Source organism: Cervus canadensis, chromosome 28 (assembly GCF_019320065.1).
Source record: "Cervus canadensis isolate Bull #8, Minnesota chromosome 28, ASM1932006v1, whole genome shotgun sequence".
In the NCBI taxonomy this organism is placed as follows: domain Eukaryota; kingdom Metazoa; phylum Chordata; class Mammalia; order Artiodactyla; family Cervidae; genus Cervus; species Cervus canadensis.
This window is the reverse complement of record NC_057413.1, coordinates 49,949,161-49,965,840: the sequence shown is the minus strand read 5'-3', so window position 1 is coordinate 49,965,840 and position 16,680 is coordinate 49,949,161. Positions and strand designations below refer to the sequence as shown.

General features: G+C 41.8%; 1 protein-coding gene across 2 annotated transcripts in view; it reads right to left on the bottom strand.

The window, feature by feature from the left end:
- Positions 1-16,680, bottom strand: part of RUNX2 (RUNX family transcription factor 2) — a 232,936-nt gene that overhangs the window by 56,119 nt on the left and 160,137 nt on the right. For both annotated transcript variants that reach the window (XM_043449963.1, XM_043449962.1), the window contains exon 5: positions 2,634-2,807. In XM_043449963.1, the coding sequence (XP_043305898.1) occupies positions 2,634-2,807 (174 nt within the window). The remainder of the gene's footprint in view (positions 1-2,633; positions 2,808-16,680) is intronic.

The following is a 16,680-nucleotide window of genomic DNA, read 5'->3' as shown; positions in this document are numbered from 1 at the left end:
TTGATCCCTGGACAGGGAACTAAGATCCCACAAGCTGCATGGCGTGGCAGAAATAAATAAATAAATAATAGTGCTTATCATGAGCAATATCTCCTGACATAGTTATCACCACTGTTATTACCACATTCTGAATCAAAAGTGGATATTTTTGACAGACTAGGTGTTTCCTAGCACCCAGAGACAGGCAACAGATGTCTGAAAAATTAAAAAAAAAAAAAAAAAGAGGTACAGAGGAAGCAACTTCCTCAGGAAACTATGGGGAGGCCCTGGGCCCTCAGGCAGAACGACAGCCATTTAAGACCTCGACAGTGACAGGTCAGACGAGCGCTGCAAAGAAGCCAGCCCACTGCGTGCCTAGGACCCTGAGCCCCAGGAACTGCAAGACACAGTAACATGAAACATAGAAGGCTTAGGGCTTCCTCAATTTATAATTCCTAACTTCATGTCGCTCTTCTGGGAGTTCAGCTTGCCTTTTATGCTCGCAAGTGGGAGCTCATAGTGACTATACAACCATGATCACTATTAAGAAAATAGATTCTTCTTAAAGGAATCTAGCAACACACAAGCTCCGAAGACCATTTTAAAGGCATCAGTCATTAGCAAAATATAATTAGTAAACAGTTAAGGATCAAATTGGGCTTCCCTGATGGCTTACTGGTAAAAAGGCTACCTGCAATGCAAGAGACACAGGTTCGATCCCAGGGTTGGGAAAATCCCCTAGAGAAGGAAATGGAAACCCAATGCAGTATGCTTTTCTGGAAAGTCCCATGGACAAAAGAGCCTGGTGGGCTACAGTCAATGGGGTCACGAGAGTCAGACATGACTTAGCAACTAAACCACTACCAAGGATCAGAATACAAAAATCACACATTTAAAGAACCCAGGGATTGCCAAATCATAGAACATATATTTTTCTTATATATATCATATTAGCCATCATAGTCCTTCCAAATCACGTATAAACACATTTATATATGTGTACATATGGTTCTACACACATGGAATCTAAAGATTCCTATAAAGACAAAAGGACAGCTATTATGACCCTTAATCACTAATATAAAATCCACCACTTAAACAAACTACTGCATATAAAAAACAAGCTATGAGGCTATATTGTACAGCACAGTGCATACAGCCAATATTTTATAATAACTATAAACAGAGTATAATCTATAAAATTTTTAAATCACCATGTTATACATCTGAAACTAATATAATACTGTAAATCAACTATACATCAATAAAAAATTAAAAAGTCCACTACTTTAAATGCATCAGTACCTAGAGTTACAAGCTTCAAATTCACAAGTTAGTGTGAATTTCACCCTGGCATTTTTATCAAGGACCCATGTCTAGTGAACACACTGACCTGACTCCTACATTTCAACATTTGGAGATTTATTTAAATCTAACACATGACTCTTCTTCACAGAGTTCTAAGGATCTTCCCTAACACAGGTATCTGTTTCTCTTCAGTGCTTATATATTTTATAGTTCTATATTATATTAAACATATATACTCAGGCATACCAAAATTTTCAGACTAATATAGACCCACAGAAACATACGTAAATATCCAAGAAGATATATATCTAATATGGGCAGGAGAGAAGGAGAGGCAGGTCATTTTGTTTATAAACAATTATGCTTATAAACCATTAAGGACACTCAAAACCTAACTGCTACAGACAAAAACTAACCCTTTGAAATGATCCAGGTTTATCATACATTGTATTTTGAATCGTTTTCCCTCCCATCTGGTCCCTCTGCCAACAATAGTAACTAGGTGATCTATGAGTTCCTTGCTGCTCTCAATACTGCGATGGCAAATTAAAGATGTACAATGATTAGCACACTTTATCATCACCAAGACATAAAAGCAATCAGACTAGTCCTACAGTAAGATCTGCCCAAGCCAGATAGGATGAAAAAAAAAAGAGTTGGGAGTCTTAATGCACCAAATGTGAATGATTAGTCTGTAATGCGATGCTGATGTTCATTTTTAAGAAGAAAAGTAAAGCGAGAAGCACACTGGAATGCATGAAGAGAAATGTCGCATGAAGAACGGGAGCTCAACAGGAATGGGCGGGGGTGGGGGTGGGATTCCGTCTGCCCAAGGAGCCGCTCCTTGGTCTTGCCTTGTAACCACCAATCAAGACTTCCTGTTAGCCCTGGGCAGTTTTCAAGCACACTTAATGAAATAGTTATACATGTAAGAAACTTAAGCCCAAATCTGAGCCAGTAACACTAATTTTCCAATAGTGAGGGTGTGATGTTATCCCCCACACCACCTGGACACAATATAGAGAAACTTACAACACACATTCTCCCAGAGAGCATGGTATAACCATCCCACCTCTGCTCAGACTGACATCACTACGGAGGACAGCATCCATAGAGACTTCCCCCAAGCTTTATTCCCAAGTTAGTGAATATTGGTATTTGCTTTTTATTAAAAAGAAAAACAAAAACAAAAAAAAGAAGAAGGTCAGTATCTTCAAGTGTCGATCTCTTTCATCGTAAGCCATTTCCCAGCTCCAGGAGTTGTGAAGTGAACGCGTCTCATCTGGAAGCCCCTCACCCCCAGCCTGCAGGAGTCTGCGCAAGTGAGACCTAGGAGTCTGTCTTACCTGTAATCTGACTCTGTCCTTGTGGATTAAAAGGACTTGGTGCAGAGTTCAGGGAGGGCCGTGGGTTCTGAGGCGGGACACCTACTCTCATACTGGGATGAGGAATGCGCCCTAAATCACTGAGGCGATCAGAGAACAAACTAGGTTTAGAGTCATCAAGCTTCTGTCTGTGCCCTGGAAATAGCAAATCATAAAATAAAAGCATATTAATTAGCTGAACAATTGACCATGCTAAATAGATACGTGAACATACATACTGGGGGGAGGGAGGGGTAAGCCAAGGAATTTGCAACACTGATCTTTATAATGAAGCATCTGTATAATGTCTTCCATTTCAAAGGGCTTTGTAAACATCATTCCGCGGTGAGTGTCCCTGGCTTGGTTCTGAATGGAGAGCTGAGGGGTCCAGAGGGGTGACTCAAGGCCAAGAGTCAGTGGTGAGGTCTGGACACCAGAGCCCGAAAGGGACTCTCTGGGCGCCCCCTCTGGCCTCTTGGTGAGGCTGGGAAGGGTGACCATGTCCGGAACTGTGTTTGCTCATTTCAAGAAGGAGGAAACATCCCGTGAAAGTTGAGTCTATGCATGGAACACATACTGGGCCGTACTTGGGGCAGAGACAGAGACAAACACATTTGTCAAAGGGACATTTCCGTGATGACCATAAGTGACTTTTCCTCTTTTATGTTACAACTGTACCTTATGGCGACTCCTTTCTGAAAAATGAAAATTCAAACTGAGAACCCCTTTAAGAGGGAAACAGAAAAACAGGCAGGGAAACTCAAATTCTCAAGAGGAATGTGGCTATTTTGTGATATGCCAAAGCCTGAAAGTGTATAATAAACTATGCTTAATCAGAGAGAATGCTTTTTTATTTTAAATCGAGTACTGTGGTTCTGTAAGAAAAACTGAAAAATACCCTTTGGGTTACCATGGGAATGTGAGAATCCATTATTTAAAAACAACAACAACAAAAAAAACCTCACTTTGTCTCTCTTCTAGTTTATTCGAGTGTAAAATCTAAGGAAATTCTAGATATTAAAGAACTATGCAAATTGAAACATAACCAAGATACTAAGACTTTTAAAAAATCATCCAATCATTCTTAGCAAAGAGTATAGTATTGCCTTGGTGCAGATATTAACAGAAAAACATCTGAATCTTGATGCAACATTAGTTTAGTGTAAATCCGTAGAGTGGGACTGTGGTGAACAAGTAACATTATGCCTACTGGCTAAACAGAAATACATTTCACATTCTGCACCAGTGAAGCCCTAGTATATTGCCCCAACAGTTTAGTAAAATGTTAAGTAACTGAAGCTAATTCAAAGAAGAGCCATTTAAGATGATGATTAGAATAAGAATTTTTGCAGGAAAAAATTAAGGGCATCAGGAGTACTATCCATAATAGAATAAACCTTGAAGGTGGATTATTAAGAGCCTTTGAGAATGGGAAGGTCAATTCTACAAGTAGCAAGAACACCTCCTCACCCACTTAGTACAGGACAAGAGAGATATATCAGGACAGGGTTAAGCCCAGCATTAGAATTTCCCAACTATAAGCTGTCCTCCTAAGACAAATTCCTTATTTTATTTGCCCCCAAATGTATTTTCCTGTCTCCTTTTTCATTGCCTACCCAGCCCAAAGAAAACAGACAGGAAGCCAAGGCTTGGTAATAGGAGTGTAGCTGCCTCCACAGCCAAACATGTTCCAACTAAGGCCCATTAACTGAAATGCACCCACCACCCTATTTCCTGCCAGTGTTAAGTCTGGGGCGTGCTACAACCGAGGGGCCAAGACTGCGAGAACAATGCTCAGGACAAACTAGGAAAGCTCACTGTTTACTGATGGCTGTTTTCCCCACCATTTATGATATTTTAATCCAGATTACAAATAGACTGTAGAAATCTAAAGGACCTTTGTCTGTGTTAGTCACTCAGTCACGTCCGAGTCTTTGTAACCCCACAGACGGTAGCCTGCCAGAAATCCTCTGTCCATGGGATTTCCCAGGCAAGAATACTGGAGTAGGTTGCCATTTCCTTCTCCAGGGAATCTTCCTGGCCCAGAGAGTGAACCTGGGTCTCCTGCATTGCAGGCGGATTCATTACCAGGTGAGCCAAAGGACCTTCAGAGACTATCCCAAACAGCTCCCAGGCCCCAGAAACTAAGGTGCTCACAGATGAAGTCACCGAGACCTACAGAGATAAAACAACTAGCCTGTGGATCTCAGCTATTGACCACCTCAGCATGGATCAGGATGCAGTTCAGGTCCTAGCAGACTAAGTTTTCTACACATTGCGTGGCAGCGTCCATGCTGGATCCTAGCATCTCCCTTCCTCTCTCAGCGGCTACAAAGGACTAAAAAAATTCAGATCGCCAGAATGAAGGACCCGAGGACTAAGCCCTGCAAGGCATCAGGCTGGTTTTCAAGACAAGCAGAAGCAGCAGCAAGGATTCAATTACAAAGTTAATAGCTCATCCATTACCCTAAACAAACTTCCATCAATACACTTTGCTGTATCTTACAAGGTTCACGATTTGAGAATTACATAGTACTCATGACACTTAGATCCATGGATTCTGTTGTTCATACACATACCCAAAAAAAAGTATTGGTGTGGTGTTGACAAAGCTGTAAACATTAACAAGAAAGCTTATGGAATTGTCTCTGGAAGTTATTTTTTTAATAGGCCATATTTTGGGAATGGCAGATTCCCTGAGGGTTGAAGGGAGGGCTCCATGATCTCACATGGTTCCTCTATATAGTGGGGCTTTATGGGGGCCACAGTCACAAGAAAATTTAATGAGCTTTGCCTCTGCTTTCTACAGTCCTTTCATTAGGTTTTCATGGAGACCATATGCGGGGGCTTTCCCAGTAGCTCAGATGGTAAATAACCTGCCTGCCAATGTAGAAGAGGCCAAAGACAAGGGTTTGATCCCTGGGTCAGGAAGATCCCCTGGAGAAGGAAATGGCAACTTGTTCCAGTATTCTTGCCTGGAGAATTCCATGGACAGAGGAGCCTGGAGGGTTACAGTCTACATGGTTGCAAAGAGTCAGACATAACTGAGTGTGCATGCCACACATGTAGACCATATGAGATGTGAACTCAGTACACAGGTGTGTGAGGACACATTTATTTCCTTTGGTGCCTCAGGGCAGTGATAGGAGGTCATAATCAAGAATAAAGGACTTTGAGGAGCACAAGTGTGTGTGAGAAATTTAAGAGCAGGTGCAATCTGAAAAGCCTCAATGATCTTTTGGAAACAATCCTCAAAGATGAGCTACCAAGTATCTGCAGACACCCTATAGTAATTCAGGGAACGTCTATCTGCAGTTGCATCTGTACAGAAAACCCTGCATTTTTCCTTCTAGAATGTCTGCCCCCTCACAGCCACCATCGTGACCACAACAGAATCCTTGTAGGAGAATAAAGAGCATAAGCCAAACAGTTCTTCATCTTTCAACCATGACAAGTACCTGCTACCACTAAACCACATCAGGGTGACATTTGAATGAGAGGCTGAAAGAAGAGGTACTTAAATCCTCAGCACCCAAGATACCCCTTCAGAAATTGAGGACTCGGAGGACAAAGGGCACACTGACTTAAATCAAGGACAGACACTCTGCCATGGTACTGAGAGAACCAAATGTCATCTGAAGGGCCAAAGGAAGGCTTCCCTGGTGGTCCAGTGGTTAAGACTCTGCACTTACACTGCAGCGGGTGTAAGCTGGATTCCTGGTTGGAGAACAAAGATCCCACATGTCACGTGGCATGGCCAAAAAATAATAAAAATTATTTTAAAAATATAAAGGACCAAAGAATGGATCTTCCAAGCAGGAGGAAGCTATGAAGAATGGATAACTGCTATCTTGAATCTGTTGCTATTGCTGCTGCTGAAGAATCCACCCTCAATATAGGAGACTTGGGTCTGATCCCTGGGTCAGGAAGATCCCCTTGAGAAGGAAATGGCAATCCAGTCCAGTATTCTTGCCTGGAAAATTCAACAGACAGGGGAGCATGGCAGGCTATAGTCCATGGGGTCACAAAGAGTCACACACAGCTGAGTGACTGACAGCAATAACAGCAACAGCAAGCTTTGAAAAATATGGATGTCCATCAGCTCAATTACATCCAGGGCTCTGGAAAAGGGTCCTGGGAAAGTAATTCTTTAAAAGCTCACCACAAAGTCCATTGTGCAGCCGATGTAGAGAGCCACAACCCAGGATGATCCCACAGCCCCACAAGCTCAGGACCACCAACTCACGCCAATGCCTTCTCCCATTGCTGGGATGAACCTTGACCTCTACCCTGAGATCCAGGTTTGTGCATCACTCTGTCTACTTGACTCTCCCCTGAAGCATTTCAAAGGTATCTTAAATGCAGTGTATTTAAGACACAAATCTTGATTCTTTTCTCCAAGAAATCCTGTTCCTCCCCAAGAGCCCCCATCTCAGTAAATGGCACCAGCCACTCCGTCCCTTAAGCCAAAAACCTTGACACCTTCCTTGACTTCCCCTTCCCCTTCACTCCCCGCATTCAGTCCATTGTCGAGCCCTGCCATTCCCATCTTGAGAGTCTACTTTGGATCTATTCAGTTCTCTCATTTCCACCAGCACAGCCCTGGCTCAGGATTCCGTCAGGTCTCTCTGGGCATCTGCCATTGTCTCCCTCCAGTGTCCCATCCCAGGACCGCTCCATTTTCTGCTTAAAGAAATCACACATCTGAAATGCTCTCCCTTGATTCTCTACACAGCCCACTCTTTCTCATCTCTTAGACCTCCAGGTGAACACCACCTCCTAGGAGGAGTGCCTGCCTACCAGACCCAGAGTGGGCTTCCTCCCGCTTGAGGACAATTCCCTTGATGGCTGTCATCACAATCTGTAATCATCTCGAGCACTGATTCATCTCAAGACTGAGTCTCATGAAGACAAGTGCTCTGGCTTGTTTACAACTATATTCTCACAACCCAGTTTAGTCCATCATATAGGAGGTGCTCAATAAATGTTTATACAGTGAATGAATGGTCTTTTTTAGATAAATGTCTTGGTCTGGAGAACATTTTCTGGCTCAGGATATTATATTACAGCACTATCTTCCTCCCCACCCCCTCAAAAAAAAGCCTCCTTTTTTTCTTTGAAAATCTTGTGAATCCAGTGGGCTAGGTTCCTTTTTTTAGAGACCAACCTTTAATGGTGCTTCCTAAGAAATTTTCCTGAAGAACATTCATTTAAGTGGAAGCTTCCTTGCTTTCTGAAAATGTCCCATTTGCTCTCACTATAATTCTATTTCTTTTTATTGGTGTGTAATTGCTTTACAATGTTTTGTTAGTTCCTGCTGTACAATGAAGTCAATCAGCTGTGTGTGTGTGTGTGTATCACCCTCTTGGATCTCCATCCCATTCCCCATATCCCACCCCTCTAGGTCATCACAGAGCATCAAGCTGAACTCTGTGCTAAATAGCAGCATCCCAGTAGCTATCTATTTTACACATGATAGTATAGAAGTGTCAATGCTACTCTCTGTTTGTCTCACCCTCCTCTCCCCCACCCCACTCCCCATTATGTCCACACATCACTATAATTCTTAAGCACTGCTGCAAGTCATTTAGAATCACAGAGCTGAAAAAGGCAAGAGAAATATTTAGACTCAATTTTACAGCAATGTACTTCTTTAATGGATGAGGACTGAGTCCCTGAGAGGGGAGACGACCTACCCAAAGTCACATAGTTAGTGTCATGATGAGAACTCAGGTCTTCTGACCACTGGAGCAGGGCTCTTTTCCCTCTCATGGTTAACCAGCTTATTTTAGATTAAAATGGCACATCATCATTGACTCAAGGGAAATCAAGGTCAAAAGCGAATATCAAATGGGAAAAAAAGGAGTTTTCAGAACAAATTTCTTTCAAAAAGTTTAGTGTATTTGGCTGAATATGACTTTTGTTGCAACAAACGCAGGGGCACAAGAAGAAAGCGTGATGGAAAGGTCACGGCATTCACACATCTCTAGAGCAGAGATGCATGAAGAACGTTAAGTCATCAACCAATAGTCTAATGGTCCCATTCTTCCCCGCCTGGCTCTTTCAGTCCAAGGGCGGCTCACCCCCAGCAAAAGCTGGTAATGTTGCCATTAGAATTTCTGCTTTAAAAATCATGCATCTTAAACTGGTCCATGAAAACTCTGAAACTATGGAATGTGAACTCTGAGAGCAAACATGCCACTCTGATGTGACCCATTTTGCCCATTTTTATAAAAGTCGATTGAGCCCGGTCAGAACCTCACGCTCTCTGCGCTGTATCTACAGCATGATGCACTGCCTCGGCTACAGACTCTCTTGGAGGATGCCCAAGTACACTGACGAAAGACTACACCTTTCACAGGGGCGTGCCACGTCACAGCCCGTCCATCCTCACGTGGCCCTGCGGGCTTCATTTTGCTGGTCACTGGTGTGTGATGCCTGACAGCTCCTCTCTTTACAGAAGTATTTGAAGTCGGTTTTAAGTACTCCTTGCTTGGGACTTCCCTGGTGGCCCAGAGGCTGAGACTCTGTGCTCCCAATTCAGGGGGCCTGGGTTCAATCCCTGGTCAGGGAACTAGATCCCACATGCCACAGCTGAAGAACCAGCATGCTGCAATGAAAATGGAAATCACACGTGCCACAATTGAGATCTGGCACAGCCAAATAAATTCTCTTTTTAAATAAAAGCACTCACTTCTTTTATTAGCTATCTATCTACTTGCATCCTGGGTATCAGCAAGATACAATTTTTAAATAAATGTTAACAGGCAGATCTGCACTAGAGCATCAGTCAGGAACCAGTGCACGTCCATATCCAGGTCAGTTAGTCCAGCAGTGTGTCCTGATCGTCTACCATGCAAGTCTCACTGGGCATAGTAAGAGGAGGGGGGAGTAAATGTGTAAGACAATGTCCTTGCCCTCAAGCAGCACATGGTCTAGTAGGGAACAAAGAGGAACAATTACATATAACTGCAAAGGACTGTGAGGCAATCACTGAAACACTACAGTTTGGGGATCAATTGAAGACATGTAAGTATGGACCATTTCAAAATATTAAGGAAGAGGAGCTTTTGGTAATTAAGTAAGAATATGCCCTTGCCTTTTAGAACAAATAATTATAGGTTAAATGTCTTGATGTTTGGTGTTTCCTCTAAAATATTTAAGTAAAATAACAAATATGGCAAATATAACAAAAAATAGCAAATATGGCAAAATGCTATTCATTATAAAACAAGGTGACAGGTATCTGGGGTTTTATGAAATATAATTTCTTTTAATTGTATGTCTGAAATTTTTCATGATAAAAAGTAACAAAATGCCATTGGAAGAGCAGTGGAGCCACTGGTGTTAACTAAAAGGAAAGTGGAAACCCTCACCGATGAGATCATTATGTCCTCAAAGGTGAAGGAGGATTTCCATACGCAGAGAAAGGAGAAAAGCTAGCTAGAGGACAAATGATAAAAACTGTCTGAACAGTTACTATATATTATATATTACATATAATAAATGCTATATGTAATATATACATATAATATAAATATAATATATATATAATAACTGAACCTGATAATAACTGTCCTGTGATAAAGATGGTGCTGAACATATATGTGACATTAACCTAAACAGAGGCAAACCACTTTCAAATCACTTGACATATCTCGGTTGACAGCTATACATCCTTTTCAACGATACAATATATATTTATATATGTTAATCTGTCCTTGTAAACAGGTTATTCTACCCACTGACCAATAAAGTGACACTTTAGAATCTGTGAGCCTCCCCAGCCGTGCATTAGGCTTCCCTGGAGGAGAGTGGGGTCTGCGCGAGATGTGAGCTAATTTTGCTGCCAACAAATAAGTGACAGGATGAGATCTGGTCCAATATCCCAGGGCTCAAGCCACAGGATAAAACCATCTAAGAATGTTGAGACAATGACTTAGAGAGTAAAAAGGAAGATGGGAGAGGACTTCCAGAGGGGAGAGAACTACCATTTTTCAGAGTTGATAGGTATATGCAGTAGGGATGCTATTCCACAGCAGTTCTGAGGAGGAGGGTACAAAAATGATGCCTTCAATCCTAATCTCTCTACCCTGAAAGTGATACATGATGGAGTGTTTGCAGACAGGGGTTAGGGGACAGGTTGACTAAATTTACTAATTTTTTTAACTTTTAACTTTTTATGTTGTATTGAGGTATAGCCAATTAACAATGTTGTGATAGTTTCAGGGGGACAGCAAAGCTACTCGGTCATACATATGCATGTATCCATTCTCTCTCAAACTCCCCTCCCATCCAGGCTGCCATATAACACTGAGCAGAGCTCCAGGGGCTATACAGTAGGTCCTTGTTGGTCATTCATTTTAAATACAGCAGTGTGTATATGACCATCCCAAACTCCTTAACAATCTACCTTCTGCAACCATAAGTTCCTTCTCCGAGTCTGTGAGTCTCTTTCTGTTTTGTAAATTCATTTGTATCATTTCGTTTTAGATTCCACATACAAGGAATGTCATATGGTATTTCTCCTGTGTCTGACTTACTTCACTCAGTATGACAATCTCTAGGTCCAGCCATGTTGCTGCAAGTCAGGTGAACTAATTCTAAAGTCACAATTCAATTCCAAATGAAATTACGTGGAATTTTACCTCAAAGGATAAGCCTTACTCTATCAGAGAGAGTTTGGTTTTGATGGTTTTCCACAAAAGCACCGTTCAGTTCTTAGGGAAGCCACGCCAAGTTTGGGTCCAAACACTTTACTGAGGCTCTAGATTAAAAACCTTGAATTTCTGCATTCCTACATACATGTGAAAATGAAAATACTATTGAGAAAAGTGAAACTCTTCTCTGTTTACATTCAGTTGACTACATTTCACTGGTGGTTTGTGAAAGTCTAAAAATCGAAGACCTGTAGCTGTGTCACGCTTGTAATGTTTAGACAAGCTCTTCGCCTCACCCTCACACACCTTCCCACCCCTCTGCCCACGCCACTGCAAACAGTCCCAACCAACTTCGGCTCAAATTTCCCTGTTTCCATGACTATCACCAGTCAAGCCCATGCCTATCGTATCTGCAGGTCAAGTCCATCTACAGGGACGTGCCCCTGGGTTTCGTTTCCACTAGGACCACGCCTAACCTCTCACTTGTGGCTAAGACACCAGGGCAGCAGGATAGCATATCTGCAAGAGCAATGACTGGTAGTTGCCATTCCCTTCTCCAGGGGATCTTCTCAACCTAGGGGTTGAACCTGGATCTCCTGCACTGGCAGGAGGATTCTCTACCATCTGAGCCACCAGGGAAGACCATGTATGACCACAGAAAGGGTTTAATGGAACTCTCTAAGCCGACTAAAAATGAAGAGATAGTTTTCATAACTCCTAAAGTCCTTTTAGCGCCTAAATCATAACAGTGACATTACCCACCTGCTCCAACCCTTTCCATTGTCTTTAAGTGTCTACTGAATCAAGCAGAGCCCCTGAGCCTAGCAAACAAGAACCTGGAGAAGATGGTCTCAAGGTACCTTATCAAGCTCTCTTCCAATGACTCCAACTGTACTGCTCCCAACCTAAGCTCTGTTCACCCTGGAGTCCCCACAGTTCTTCAAAGAGTCCCCGTGCCTTTGCCCAAGCTTCCTCCTCCACTCAGAATTGCCTCTCCTCAGCATCTACATTGGTCAAATCCCTTCCCAGCCTCAACCTGGTCATCACACTGTTCTAGTCTTTTCTGTCTCGAGGGCTTTGGTGAGTCTTCTGGTTTCTATCACAGCAAACTGAAATCAGCTACAACTGCTTTTTGTCCACTGCATGTGGTTATGCTTAAGTGTCATAGGCATTCAGTACGCATTAACTCCCTGGTGCCTCAGACGGTAAAGAATCTGCCTGCGGTGCAGGAGACCCAGGTTCGATCTCTGGGTTGGGAAGATCCCCTGGAGAAGGAAATAGCAACCCACTCTGGTATTCCTGCCTGGAGCATTCCATGGACAGAGGAGTCTGGTGGGCTACAGTCCATGGGGTTTCAAAAGAGTCAGACACAACTGAGTGACTAACACTTTCACTCTTCCATGAATTTATCTAAAATTTAAAACTCTAATATCTTAGGTTCTCCTGGACTTGACTATGAACCTGAAGATGAGTATCATGTCTTACATCTAGCACTCTAGCACAGAACTTAGAGTCTAGGTACAGAGAAGACACACAACAGATACTTGTTGAATTCACAAATGGGAACACTGATGTATTTAGAATTCTCTCTCCTTTTGTTCAGTAAAAGTCAGAGAGGAGAGGGGGGAAAAAAGGCTGGTTATTGGGAAACATTTCCCACAGTTAAATTGATGAGTCTCTAATCTTTGCTGGGAAAGGCTGCTGAGTCATCTTTTTTCCTAAGACTATGCTGTCTGGTTCAGGTCAAAAACTATTTTGGGACTAGAATAATGAAACAGACTAAGCAACTGTTCGTGTTTAAGGCCTGGAGCTCCTCTGAGTCGCTGGAAATAAGCAACTGTGCCATGTGATGGTGCACGGGGCCCCAGAGTGCACACAGGATGGCCCGTGAGACAAGACAGCCCTAGACTACTGTTAGTGTTTGGCTTCAGAGAGAGGACCACAGATCATAAACAAATCCCCTTCCAGGAGATTCTTCTCCGATGGCATTTCAAAAATGAACTAACAGAGCTTCCCTCTGAGGGCCCTTCTTAATCTATAAACCAATTTCTAAAGGGAAAAAAAAAATCATAATCACCACCACATAGCTTCAAGGGCCCGCTTTCAAGCTCTTGAACATAGTCAGGCATGTAGAATTCAGAGTTCATCAGGAAAGAAGAGAAGAAGAACAATTTCACCCAAGAGAGGTCTGAAGCCTTCCAAGTCTCTTGGGTAAAAACATAATTATGGGAAGAAAAACATAATCTACTCAAGAGACATAATTACATAGTTAAGCCATAGACTACATAGAAATATTCTAGGAACTCCAGTTCATAGAAAAAAATGTTAAAAGCTGAATTTGCTTTATTTTAATAATAAGAGGCGCCAGTTTAGATCAGTGAGTAAAAAGTTCACTCTCCCAAACTCGCATTGAGTCATTTTTTTAAAATATAATTAGATGCATGAGAGAGATCATTGAAGGACAGCCTCTTTCAAAATTGAAGGCTTCTAAAGGTATTCAAAATCTTTTGATAAACACATAAATGAAAGAATTGTGAGATATTAATTTGTGTGGATTTAAATGCAAGTTCCTTTACAACTTTTAGATTTGAGGCAAATTCCCATGATCAAAGAATAAAATATGTGGAAGAAAGGACAGTCACCCACCAGGGAATAACCTCTAAACAACATATGCTCAGCGTACAACCCTTTTTCTTGAAATAAAGGAGTCAAATAAGTTGAAATACCTAAAGAAAGAGAAATCTGTGGGAGGGAAGGAGAAAAAAGAACTTTAAAAATGTAAAGAAAGACCAGATGAAAGCAAAATGGAAATATACAAGAGGGGATGTAATATTTTTGCGGGCGGGGGAGACAGAACTCTACAGGGAGCCTGGCTGACTTCAGCACAGCCCTCTGCTCTGTCCTAAGATGTCTCTGGTCTACTCCACCTCTTCACTTGTCAGTTCTCTGGCACTTTCTTTCCACTTCCAGCCCTGCTATCCTTGACTTTGTCTGCCTGTTACTTCCAAGGAACGATCTCCATTTTTACTCCCATTCAAAGTCAGACGGTGTGAATTTGAATTTTTCAGAGCTGGCAGAGAATGTGGGTTTCACCAGATCACATTTTTATTTTAGAAAAGGAATTGAGGGACTTTCCTGGTGGTACAGGGGTGAGGACTTTAGGCTTCCACCACAGGGGGCACCAGTTCAATCCCTGGTCAGGGAACTAAGATCCCACAAGTCGAAAGGTACAGCTCGGGGTAGGGGGAAGAGAGAGACGAGAAAAGAGAAGGAACTGATGCCCAGAAAACCCCAGTGACTTGTCTGAAGTCATGGAAGCAGGTAGTGACCCTGACCTGCCTTGGTCCTCTTTTTGATACACCAAGCTGCCACACAAGGAAAGAAGGAAAAAAAAAAAAAAAAAGAAAAGCCAAGGAAAAGAGACCTAGAGAGAACCAAAGAAGAAAAAGCAGTGAGAACCATAATTCAGATATTTTATTACATTATACCCTGTCTTACTGACTCAGTTTTATCACAACATATCTTGTTCTACTAATTACAACCCAATGTCCACAAACTGTCCTTGGGCCATCAGAATCTGCAACTCTCCCTTCAGTTTCTGGGAAATGAACAAAAGATCTCTTTCTCTATGTCTACACGTTACTCCCCAAACTGTAAAACTCGAGTGTGTTAGTTCTGAAAACATTTCCTTTGCCTTCTTTGACTATAATATATTCTCACACACCACAGTTTTGTGTTACTGGCCTTTATAGAGACCCCACTGAGAGATGTAAAGATTTTTTTTTTTTAACGGTAACGTTTCAGGCAATGGAAATGGCAGTTTCCATAGCTGAACAAAAAGCATCACTGTTTATTTGCCAATAATCCAGCTAAACATGGATGGCATTATTCTTCAAAGGGTCTAGTGACAACTAGCGTACAGACTGTCACGCAATTCCTGGATCCTGGCTGAGTTTCCTTTGCATGCAATCTTCCCTGTTTCTCTTTCATTATTACAATTTTGGGGCATGTGTTGTGTGACTGTGTATGTGTTTCGAGCAAAGAAAAAAAAAAAGCACTACATAGAAGCAATTAAAAAGTGCAAAGGGCTCCTCTCTTGACATTTGCTGCTACAGCCGAGGAACATCATTTTCAATTTTCCCATTTCTATAACAGGAAGAAAATGTTAAAAAGTAATAACCCAAGGAAAAAGTCAGCCAGCTCCTGCAGCCTGGTCTTGCTGTGCTGAATGGCAGTGAAGATCATAGAAGAAGAAAAAAGAAAAAGACAAAGCATGAAAAAAAAAAAAAAAGAGGGGAGGGGGGTAGAATTTCTTGCTTAAACTGGACTTAGTCCAGCTGGCAAGAAGAGGTGGTTTTCTTAACGCTTGCGAAACCTGATTAGTTTTTTAAAGGAATGAAGAAGAAGGAGATGTAAACACAGCCATTAAGACAGATTTAAGGTACTTAGTTTTAATCTGGTCTAAGGCTTCTCCAATTGTCTGCCGCTCTGCAATCCTCTGCTCCCTAGACAAGAATACAGGGTATGTCAGTGTTCAGAGCGGCCAATGCTGTCAGCTAAGCTCTGTGGTTACCCTCTCAGGTCAGGCGTGGAAGGAACAGCGGCTTAAGCAATAATGGATGGATGCCTGTTATGTGCTGTGTCTGTCAGAAGTCTGTTTTACTACATTAAAGGACTATTGTGTTTATATCTACACAACAGGTCTTAAACAGATTGTTTAAACATGATTAAACAGGAGATGTCTTTGAAATAACCCCCCTAATAAAAGTCAGATGGGTAAGGAACTAAAAAATGCCATCAACAACATTAAAAAATAACAACCTCATTTCTCTCTAAACTGCAAGGGTAACATGATATAAACTCCAAAATAAAACAGTTTACAAGTTAAACTCAGAAGAATTCCCTCGTGGATCAGCAGCCTTTTCCAATGGAATAGCGTTGATCCACCCATCCATCCACCCTTCCTAAATGCTGTTGCACAATGTACTACAGTCTTGATAGACAGATAATTGCTTTGTTCAGTCGTGTGTAATGAAGGGAGTCTATTGTGTTAATCTCGGTATTCTTATTTTCTGCAAACTTGGAATAAAGAGCTGAAAACTCTACCTCTTCATTCCAAAACAACCAGCGTTTACTTGCTTTCAGATCTGCTAAAGTGTTCTTACATTCCACTCTGTCACAAAAGGTGCCAAGTATTTTGAGTAGGATCAAGTTATTGTTATATAAAAAGGAATCTAAAGTAGTGTTAAATGGAGTTAGAAGATAGCAAGTTTTACCTTTTTTTTCAAGGCACAGCAGACTACAAAAGTGCATGCTTTTCAAATCCAAGAAAGTGGGTCGGTTTCCATTTTTCAGAATTCATCATCAGC